Source organism: Anoplolepis gracilipes, chromosome 11 (assembly GCF_047496725.1).
Source record: "Anoplolepis gracilipes chromosome 11, ASM4749672v1, whole genome shotgun sequence".
Classification (NCBI taxonomy): Eukaryota; Metazoa; Arthropoda; class Insecta; order Hymenoptera; family Formicidae; genus Anoplolepis; species Anoplolepis gracilipes.
The window spans coordinates 4428785-4440891 of NC_132980.1; the positions used below are offsets into that span (position 1 = coordinate 4428785).

Sequence of the window (12107 nt, forward strand, 5' to 3'; positions counted from 1 at the left end):
GACAAGAAAAGATTAGATAAAAATAGAAAAAGAGACAATTGAACAATTAGAATAAAAGAAAAAAATAATAATTTAAGAGTGAAAAGAAGACAAGCAAAAGAAGAAAGAAAGAAAGAGGTACTAAAAATAATGAGAGAACAATTAATAATATGATAAGGAAATGCAAACAATTGAAAAGTAAAATAAAAGGTAATAAAGAAAAAGATAAGTTCAGAGAAAAAATATTTATAGGTTATAATTTCACGAAGCAAAAAGAAATTAGTAAAGTGAAAAATAGCAGAAAGAACGATAAAAAAAAGAAGACAAGAAAAGGAGAATATAAATAATGATGTAGAAAATTAAGTAAGATAAAGTAGAATATAAAAAATTAAGAATACAAGAAAGTTGTACATATGTAAACGGTCAAAGAACAGATTTTGAAGAAAGTGAATTTTCGAAGTTAAAGTAAGAAGGCATAAAAAAGCAAAATAGAGATAGAAATAAGAAATAAAGAGACAGGAAAAAATGAAAAAAAATTGTTGATATAAGCAGTGTAAAAAAATGATAAGAAAAAATATAAAAAGCAAAAAAAGTAAAATATGAAGAAAGAATATAAAGAAAAAGGCAACATTTAGAATGCAAAAAAAAAATAAGAAAATAAAAAACGATTTATTTTATTAAATTTATACATTTATACAGGGTGTCACTTAATTGGCGCCCACTATTTATATAGCGATATTCCTCGTGGAAACCTGAGTCGAAAAGTCCTGAACCATTTTTTTCTATAATGCATAATAAAGTGTCGCTCACGCACACTGCCAGATGCGCGGATCACTGACGTGCGTCCAGCTAAAGGTCCGCGCTGATTGGATTAACGTTACTCAATAATTACTCCTTTATTATGCATTATAGAAAAAAATGTTTCAGGACTTTTCGACTCAGGTTTCCACGAGAAATATCGCTATATAAATAGTGGGCGCCAATTAAGTGACACCCTGTATACATATAGTGTATTAAAAAATTAAAAAATTAAATTTTATGATTAAAATTCCATAAATAAATCAAATAAAAATGTATTATTACATGATATATTATTAATAAATTAAAAACTAAATAAAAAACATATTTAATATTTTATTATTTCCAAAAATTCACAAAAAGTTGTTTATTTTATATAGTACAGAAAATTTTTGACTAACATAAGTATTATTTTTATAATACTCTGTATATGTAGTCATATTACCTGTATATCCTATCTTGTACTAAAGAATCCATTATTGTCCCATCTATTTCTCCGAAAAACTTTCCAGTATGCTCGTGACGTTCACTTATAATGATAAATCCGTTGTTATCTAGAATATAACAATCTAGTTCTTCCGACGCGCAATTCTTTTTGCATCCTGTCATACCGGTGCACTAAAATCCGAGTATTTGATATAAATATATCGCGGATATACAGAGTGAGGAAAAAGTATGGAAACCCTAAAAAATCTCGAAAAATTTAAGTTTTACAGAAAAAGCATCTAAGGCAAGATCTATTCATTTTTTTTTTATCTATTTCATATTTTATATTAAAAAGTATCATGACAAACTTTAAAATAGCTCAAAAAACTAAAAGAAGTTTTATTTTAGTATTTTGGAAAGCTCTCAAAGTAAGCTATAAAAATATGTAATTAAAAGTAGGGTGTTTCATTTAAGAAATTGAAAGTGACCTTTAAGCGACTATTCAGGTCAAATCAATGACACCATCTTATGTCCCTTTCGAAACCATACAACTGTTAGCTGAAAGATTTTTCTGTAAAACTTCATTACTTTCCATATTTTTTCCTCACCCTGTATATATGTATATAATTATGCACGAAGAACAAAAATTCTGTCTTAACTTACCGTAGAAGTGATATTGACGAAATGAGTTGCCAGAGACGAATGCTGAAATTGCAGACCCACTACTGCCGCCGGAGCTTTGTGGTTTTTCCCGATGTATATCGCATGAGTGGCGGTAACAAGTGGATCGGCCGTTTCGGCTAATAATTCAATAATCAAAGAAATAACAATAATCAAAGATAATTCTTTTACATATACTTGAAATGTTATGCAAAACTCACGTGATAATAATATTTGTCAGTTATATCGCTTGTGTTGATACATAGCTTATTCTAAAATATAGCACTTATAATTTTTTCATTTAATAATGAAATTATTTTTATCAATAACCGTTAAAGATAATTCTTATAAGCACATAATCTATTACCTAACAGAACACAATCCATTTGCATAAAAATAAAGGTTGTTATATTACGATATTACATCGATGTACTCGTATATCTTACCTATTCTTTCTTTACTTTCAGTATCCTTTATATCGTTATTATTTTAATTTTAACACAGATCGTCTCAATATATCATAATATATAAAATATTGTATAAGACGTCCCATCTAACTTGAACACCTTAAATATTATTTGTTTTTGATGATAAGAAAAAATGTCAGAGGAAAACAATAGTATTATGATAAGTAAAAAATATTCCTCAAATTTATATTATTCAAGATTTTAAAGTCAACGATATTTTTTAAATAAGATTATGTTTTTATTATTTCATTGTAATTAACTAAGGTAAAAACCAATTCAATAACTTATAATAGTATGACCTTTATGTGACTTTAAATATGAAAAATCCTCACAAGTCCTCCTTACAATTTTTTCAGGGTTAGAAAGTAACACGTTGCTTATAACGTCGTTACCGTTACAGTTACTTTTTTTCAGTAACTGTAACGGTAACGGCGTTACGAAGAATGATCGCAAAAATCGCTCATTTTTGGTCCCACGATTTTGGAACTAATCTGTGTGCCAAATAATAGCTTATGATGAGACATCAATCACAAAAAATTTTTAAATTGAAGTGATAATTGGTTTCCGAGATATGGGAGGTCAAAGTAGTCAAAATTTATTAACGCGTCAGCTCATTCCCTTTGAATCACGAATTTTTATCTATCCGATAATTTAAAACTTCGTACTCGGAAGGTTTTCTGGCTACTAACAACAAAGTTTGAAGTCAGATTTTTAAAATAAGTTTTTTTTATTTAAAATAATTTATTATTATCAAAATTATTACACACTTTATATAACTGTCAAAATTATATCATTTTGATTACTTTAATGTATAATAATGTTTAAAACTTTTTAGTGTAAATTTTTAGTTTAATTTGGTCTTGTATTAAAACAATTTTTATGTAAAGTTTGTATTGTATACAAAAAACAAGTAACGGAAATTATAACGATTCGTTACTTTTTGAGTAATAGTAACGGTAACGAGTTACTTTTATAAAGTAACTTTTCCAACTCTGCAATTTTTAACTAACGTTAGCACATGCAGTTCTAATACTTTCTTTAAAAGCAAATTACACAATTTACAAGTATTTACAATTTATTACATAAGAAGGAATACTATAATATATAAAAGCTTGAGCTTTTATGTTTCCAAAAATGTATGACTATTAATTACACAATTTATGTATTTACAATTAATTACATAAGAAGGAATACTATACATGTAAAAGTTTAAGCTTTTATGTTTCCAAAAATGTATGACTATTTGAATTTTGAATAATATTAATAAACATGTTTCTTTTAGTTTTAATATTAAACACTTTGTAAACATTCCTTCTTTTATAATAAATTGTAAATATATTTTTTAATTTTAATTGTACTTGTAACAAATACTTGTACTTGTTTACGAATAAAATGTTTTGCTTATCACAATATATGCCCCTTCCAAACAAATATTGTTTTCCTCTGATATTTTTTCGTATTATTATCAAAAATAAAAGACATTTAAAGCGCACAAATTAGGTGGGACATTCTACGCATATATTAAGTCTGTTTGTATATTTAAATAGGCATATTTACCCGCATCAAATGGTACACTGAAGACGAAACTTTCTGGCTCTATGGAATGTTGATCCACTGCGCGTTTGTACCACGATGAATCCATAGCTCTCGCATGCCTTTCCGCGAATCGCCTGCATTTAAGTCGTCAGAAAGCCAACAATGTTTAATTAATTTTGTCGATTTATATAATATCTGTCATATTTCAAATTTTTCTATCAACAATTTAAAATATTGTTTTATCTATACAGTTCTTAGCTATATTTAGTCGATACTTTTATTATTAAAATAAGCTCACGGTTCATCAGTGCTGTCATCGGTTTGCTGATGCTCACGCCATCGCAGGAATCCACTTCTGGTTGCGATGAAACTTCTAGTGACGCCGAATCTACCCTTGCCTTGACTGCAATTGTACATAATGAGCTATGTAAATAGTATTCTTGGCAAAATAACAAATATGCCACCGGTACGCAATTATTTGCATATTCAAAAACGGAATCGCAAGTCAAACTAACTTGTTTTGATCGTAGAATAATTTCCGCTTAATAGCTCACAATTCGATAAATATTGACAAAAGAAGACCCAATCCTAACTTGACCTTAATGTGTGCTTTATCAGTCTTAAAAAAGTTTTAGCAGTTGTTCATTTATTATTAAAAAGTTATTAATAAAGATTTGTGGAAATCAAGGTTTAAAAATAGATTGACACACATATACACGCACGCATACGCATGTACAATTTTCAATCGGCAATACGTTTGGATTATAATTTTTTCGAGGTGGGGATGCTGAAAAAAAGGCAAGCTCTCCCTCCCTCTCCCTCATTCATTTAAATATGCTTATATGCAACTAATACAAAATGTATGTTTATCGGTTCATTACACTTATGGTGTTAGAACATGTAATACAGATGATGATATTTCTATAAACTTTGTTTTATATAATGAATTGTTTATGGCCAGTTTTTGTTAAAATTTTATTTTATGGAAAACTTTATTTATTAATATCTTTCGAATAAACAATGAACGACGGTTAAAATCTTTTAGGAATTATTCAGGATGATGACCTTGACATATATCAAAATCATCGGATTTGAATCTCTTTTGTCAATATTTATCTATAGTTCTCATAAGCTGTCTTTTAAATGGGAAATCGAGTACAATATAAAACAAAACTCACAAAACGTACATATTCGACGATATATTCGAGAGATTTGAGATTCTTTATATCCCTAAGTAATTATCATCAAGTAATCAAATTTGATGTTTGGTATAATTTAATGATTTCTGAATTTAATTGGAGACAACGACATTTTATTTATTACATAAATGCGTGCAAAAAGACGCAACGATATATTTTATTTCGTATTAAATATCACTGCATGAATAATTGCAATATAAATTATAGAGTATCTCGTACATGATGGTATAATCGGAAAAAATCATTTCTTATTGAAAATTTGACTCATATTGGTGCAAAATAAATAGTTATAGTAATTACTTCTTCTCAAACACTATATTTTTAAAATTGGTGTGACACATATTTAATTTCTGGCAATGAACATGGAATTCTATAATACATAAATATAGTAAGTATAGATATAACAAGTATAAACATCTGCTGTCCTAATCGGCGCTTATGCCAAAATTAGAACAAGGATAATATTTAAAAAATGTATCTCTTTTTTTAAAGCTTCTGATTCCTTATAACGTCATACTAAATTAAAGTTAGAAACAAAAAATTGTATAAATTTTCTTAAGAAATACATTGAAATAAATAAGTTTTTTTATTCATTATACATTTATCTTTATTAATGCAAATTAGTAAAATATCCCATGCATTCCCTTTTTGTATTAATAAATGCATGTACAATTCATATGCATGTGTTAATTTTCAGTGAAAATTATAATGACTGACCAAGATATATTTATAGTTATATTTACTAATTCACGAATCAAAAAAAATTTTTGGCATGTTTTACTATAATCATATTATCGAATGATTGGTAAAAAAATTTATTTATTTTGATATATAATATTTCGCAAGAAAAAACTCATATGTGATTTTTCTCGCGTCTGATGTCATAATTCAATGGCTGCAGTGAAGAATCTTAATTTGACTCTAGATGAGAATATATAGAAAAAAACCTATTCATCAAAGCACTCTTTTTATTTATTACCTTTAATCAAAATGCGCAGTCTATACTTACTATATTTATGAATAATTCAGAGACGACCTCTGTTTTTATTTTGTTTCGAACTAATTATGTAAAAAATAAATACATCATATGAAATTGAATTTACTAAATAAATTCCTATTGATCTTTCAACTCATTTGTTTTTCACAGCAGATTCTTTCCGAAAATAAAAAGACTAGTCGACGGCTGCCAAACATTTATTTTAACTCGTATATTGACTATAGTCAATGACTAGAGATTATTCATAATAGTTATTTAATTACGATTTACATCTTTATTTGCGGGATATGTGTCTTAACGAAGCTTCAGTATATATACAGGGTGTCCCACTTTAATTCCTCCAATCGAATATCTTGAAAACCAAGCCTGGGAGAGAAAAATGTTTCAGGCAAAAGTTGTATGGTTTCAAGGGGGCCACAAGATGGTACAATTGGTCTGACCTTGAAGAGTCATTTGAAAGTCACCTCAATTTTTTTAAATGGCACTCCCCATTTTTTGTTACATATTCTTGTAGCTGACTTCGAGAGCTTTCCAAAACATTATAATAAAATGTTTTTTCATTAAACACTTAGAATTATAAGGCTTCAAAGTTGCAATATTTTGACATAAAATACAAAATATCTCGTAAAATATTCATTTCTCGATTAGTTTACCCTAATACTTTTATGCACAGAATAATGAGACGAATCAATTGGTGTAAAGAAAACGCATAGTTATCTTTAAGAAAAAATCTGAATTTGCAACTGGCAGTTACACATTTTTACTTTAACATAATTATGTGTTTTAATTACGCCAATTGATTTGTCTCGTTATTCTGTGCATAAAAGTATTAGGGTAAAATAATCGAAAAATGAATATTTTACGAGATATCTTGTATTTTATGTCAAAATATTGTAAGTTTGAAGCCTTATAACTCGAAAAGTGTTTAATGAAAAAATATTTTATCATAGTGTTTTGGAAAGCTCTCAAGATAAGCTACAAGAATATGCAAAAATATATAGGGTGTTCCATTTAAGAAATTCAAAATGACCTTCACGTGACCTTCATATGACTCTTCAAGGTCAAACTAATGGACACCATATAATTTTTGTCTAAAACATTTTTTTGAATTTTCCATATTTTTCGAGATATTTCACTGGAGAAATTAAAATGGGACACCCTGTATAGTATATATATACATATATATATACATATATATATATATATATATATATATATATATATATACATATGTATATATATATATATATATATATATATATATATACATACACACATATATATATAGTGAGAGAGGAGGAAGGGAGGGAGGGAGAAAGGGGGAGGGGGAGGGTGGGAAGAGAGGGGGCCTGAGAGAGGGGAGAAAAGAGAGGGGGCCTGAGAGAGGGAGGGGAAGGGAGGGGGAGAGAGAGAGAGAGGGAGAGAGAGAGAGAGAGAGAGAGAGAGAGAGAGAGAGAGAGAGAGAGAGAGAGAGAGAGAGAGAGAGAGAGAGAGAGAGAGAGAGAGAGAATACAAGAAATTAAAAATGAAAAGTTCAAAATTTATAGGATATATAATCTTCACTAAATTGAATAAAAATGCATCATAAATAAATAAAAAAATAGATTAAAGAATAAATCTTGTCAAAGTTATAAGCTATTTCAGTTTTGGTATAAAATCATTGATTTGTTTTCTTCTATTTATCGTATATAATTTCAAAACACAATTATCTTATACATTCTCACTATAATGTTTAAAACAGATATTCCTTTTCCTCTTACGTGGTTGATATTTTCATATTCACAAAACATTACAAGCTACTTTAAAAATTTCTTAAATTTTTCAAACTTGACAGACATTTTAAATTTGTTGATATAAACTGTCTGTGTAAATAAGTAAATACAACAGAATGTAGAAACGTGGAAAATCTACATTGTAAACAAAACAAATTATGTAAAATTGTTTTTCACATCACACGCGATAATTTGCAAACAGATTATTTCCTTTATCAAAATCGATTAGTTTTTTGAATTTTATGTTTACTAATGTAAGCATATTCGATTTAGTGAGTATTGTCTATCATAAGTCTTGAAACCTGTTTGTAATAATTATTTATATAAACAGACACACTTTTGATAACTCTTTGATATATGTTATAAAGGTAAGGTACTGATTAACATTTAGCTAATAAGAATCAAATGTGAATAATGATGCGTAAATTTTAATAAAACTTAATTTTCCTTGAAACTGAATAATTGTACATATGGTACATTTTTTTAAATGTGATATCAAATAATTAAATAAATCTCACTAAACAATTTATTAAAAATAAATCTGAAAGTGAGATCACTTGGTGTTACATCAAGAAAAATTTGTACTCTGTGTACAACTATTCAGATTCAAGAAAAATTAATTTTTTTTTATTAACATTTGATTGTCTTAATCGGATGTTTCATATAATTTCTGAGATATTCATATAAATATATAAGCGAGGAAGAAGCTCTACACTAATTTGCAATTTCACACAAAATAATGTTCAACTTATATCAGGAGTGCACAAAACGAGATTAGTTCAAACAGTTATATTTATGGAATCGTATAATTATAAATTTTTTGCTATAAGTACCATAAAATAAAGTGTACTTTACTTGGAAAGTTGCAAATTCATGTGAAGCCTCTTCTCATCCACATATATTTTTAACATTATTGTATTTTTACATTTGAATATCTCAAAAATTATATAAGACCGCCGATCAAGACATAAACAAATGTTTTTTTTAATCAGTATCTTGATCTCTTTAATGTCAAAATCAAGAGCATTAAAAATATATTCTAATATAAATAATTATTTTTTTTATAATATTCCGTACGTATACATATGTGTATACATATGTAATATTTACACGCGTACGTGTATATTAAAAAAATAATAAAAATAAATTAATATATTTTTTAATATATTATTACATTATAAAATTTTATAGATGAGGCGCATAAAGTGTTATAGGTAAATATCGCTACAACTACTAAAAATAAAAGAAAATATTAGTAAAATTGAAGTATTTTAGAGATCACACTTTTTGAGATATATTTATGTTTTTTTATGAAAATACTTCAAGTAGATTTCAAGATCAGTTTTTTAAAAATAACATTACATATACATATTTGAATATGCACAATTGTAGTTCACATCGAGATAAAGTCAATAATAATGATAGGCGTATTTACATTGGAAAAAATAATATCCAAAAAATATAACTCTTTAAGGCACTTTATCGTTACCTATTAATAACATTTTCTTTTATTTTCAATAATTTTGCGGATATTTACCTGTCATACGCTTTACTCTGTATGTATATGTACGTATCTGTTCAAAAATTATGTGTTATGTATATTTGGAGTTGGGAAATAACGCGTTACTTGTAACGCTGTTACTTTTCGTCTGTAACAGTAACGGTAACGCAGTTACATTTTTTCGCTAACGATTTGAAGTTATTTTTATCGTTACTTTATATATTTCAATCTACTAGTTTACATTAATTCTCACACAATAAAATATAGTATATTATAATAATATTATATAATACAATAATATTATCAAATAATTAAAGATTAAATAGGTCCATTTAATCTTTAATTATTTTATTATATTGAAGACCTCTGACACTTCTCATTTTAATAATATTATAACAAAATATAAACTTTAAACTTTGTATTTTATCTTAAATTAATATTAAGATTTAATGAAATATTATATTAATATTAATAATAATATACTAAGTTACTAATATATAGTATTAAATATTAATATATATTATTTGATATTATAATATATTAATATATATATATATATTAATATATAATATATTAATATATAATTATAATATTAATATGTAGTATTAAATGTAGTATAAATAAAGTAACGATCCGTTAGTTTTTTAGTAACAATAATGAGTTATTCTTCAAAATCGGTAACAAGTTACTTTTCAAAAGTAACAGTAATGGTAACAAGGTACTGTTATAAAATAACATTCCCAACTCTGATTATATTATACACAATCTATATGAAATATACAAAATATATTGTATATATAAATTTTTAATACATTTTAAAATATTTAAATAGATTATAAGTTTTTAATTTCTTGTGTGATTTACTTATGTTTCTTCATAAAGAATTAGAATTTTTTCGATTGTACCATCAGTTTTAGTATAATATAACTTTTATATATGTGTATGTAAGTATATATGTATACAAACACACACATATACATATACAGAAGCTATATTATCACCAGAACGCGTACAACTTGATATATGTTTTTTGCGCTTATTTTATACACAAAAACATATTTATTACATCTATAACAAAATTGCTAAAAAAACAATTGCAATTTTATATTTTTATCCATCAGAAGTAATAAACACATTTCAACCAATAAACGATTATTAAAAAGTGGTATTACCGTGCATTATTGATAAACGTGTTTAACGTGTTAGACAAATAATTGTGCATAATGGATTACCTGTGCAGCAGAGCCATCAGTATGGCAATAGGGCTAGCGGTGGAGACACACAATAATAAAATGTAATAAAAATATGCAATAAAAGATAATATTGTGAAATGAAATGTTGAACGGTTGCTCAAAGTATTTTTCGCATATTACTTCGAGTAGTAGTGATAATTTGTCACACTGATCTCTTTTTATATATGTATATACATATATAAAATAACGTATGAACAATTTTTATCACCTTTGATATCCTATTGTGTATGTATGTGTATGAAACACTTTTTTTTTATGTATATATGTATACAGACTTGACAAAGAGTTCTGAGCAATATTCGGCGATTGTCAGAAACTTTATCCGTCTAGTTGACACTAGAGGTATATTGCATTTTTAAGTTTATTTCTACACCTTGTGCAAAACAATTATGCAAACCAGGACGGGCTGTATAATAATCAAGGCGCAGTGGCAGCTGAGAATAATTTGCAAAAGTAACCGGCATTATACGGTGCGTGGTAATGAAACCGCGTGCTTGTGCATTGCTGTGCTTGATCGCAATTTGCAATGGTGGTGTGAATGGGTGAGAGTAAGATATACGGACGTGCATTTTTGCTTACTGCCGACGGAGAACTTACTTTTCATTTTCCTCTTTGTGCATTCTTTGTGCTTCTCTCTTATCGAATCCCTCTGTCACTAGAGCATCTAAGACTAGAGATTGCACTAGTTTCTTATCACCTAAAATGTAACAGTCGCATTCATTAGAACTTCATTATATACTTTATATACTTCACATACTTCATATACTTCATATACTTATTATCCATGATTGATTAATAATACTCAGGGCGCAAAATAAATTTAAAAAAAAGGCGCGAATTTACAATTTATGTTTTAACAGGGAGTTTGCATGATTTTGAAAAACAATTGCATTTTATAATTTAAGTATATATAGTTTTAAATGTAATTATTTTTTTGTAATTTTTAATGCAAATTAAGCGAGAAAATCAATAATAAAAATTACATTATTTAAAATTGTCGAATACGATCCGGAAACGACCGAGTCCTCCCGAACGCGATGTGACGTCACAGTGCAATATCTGCATTTGGGGAGAAGCTAATAGCACTAAATAGCGTGAAATAGCGTCTCCTCAAATCTAACCAATATATACAGTGACAACACACTATTTTTATTTATTAAAATATCCAGTTATTGTGAAAATGGGCAAAGGTAACACGTACAAAATCTGTTTTATACCTTTATATAAAAGTACAACAATTAAAACACCTAATAAATTGTTTTTCTTTGTACCTCGAGATCAAGAATGACCGAATATCGCAATACAGAATACAAAAAACAAACGTTTGAAACTATTGCACTGTGATGTCACGCACTCCAACCAATCAAAATCGTTTTCTCACAATTTAAATTTTATTAATTTTTAATTTAATTTTTTAATACCTTTCTATTGATTAAAATTTAAAATTTTCTGATAAATAAATTTATAATAATATATATTTAAATTACATATATAAAAAAATGTATTTTTTTTTAATGCA

At 27.0% G+C, this 12107-nt stretch overlaps 1 protein-coding gene across 4 annotated transcripts in view; it reads right to left on the reverse strand.

The window, feature by feature from the left end:
* Nucleotides 1-12107, reverse strand: part of Stol (voltage-dependent calcium channel subunit stolid) — a 54720-nt gene that overhangs the window by 9903 nt on the left and 32710 nt on the right. For 3 of the 4 annotated variants that reach the window (XM_072902397.1, XM_072902396.1, XM_072902399.1), the window contains 6 exons: nt 11186-11285; nt 10568-10600; nt 4165-4269; nt 3888-4000; nt 1867-2003; nt 1223-1395 (listed from right to left, as the gene is read on the reverse strand). In XM_072902397.1, coding sequence (XP_072758498.1) covers nt 1223-1395; nt 1867-2003; nt 3888-4000; nt 4165-4269; nt 10568-10600; nt 11186-11285 — 661 coding nt within the window. The remainder of the gene's footprint in view (nt 1-1222; nt 1396-1866; nt 2004-3887; nt 4001-4164; nt 4270-10567; nt 10601-11185; nt 11286-12107) is intronic. The other variant, XM_072902398.1, reaches the window with a different exon arrangement.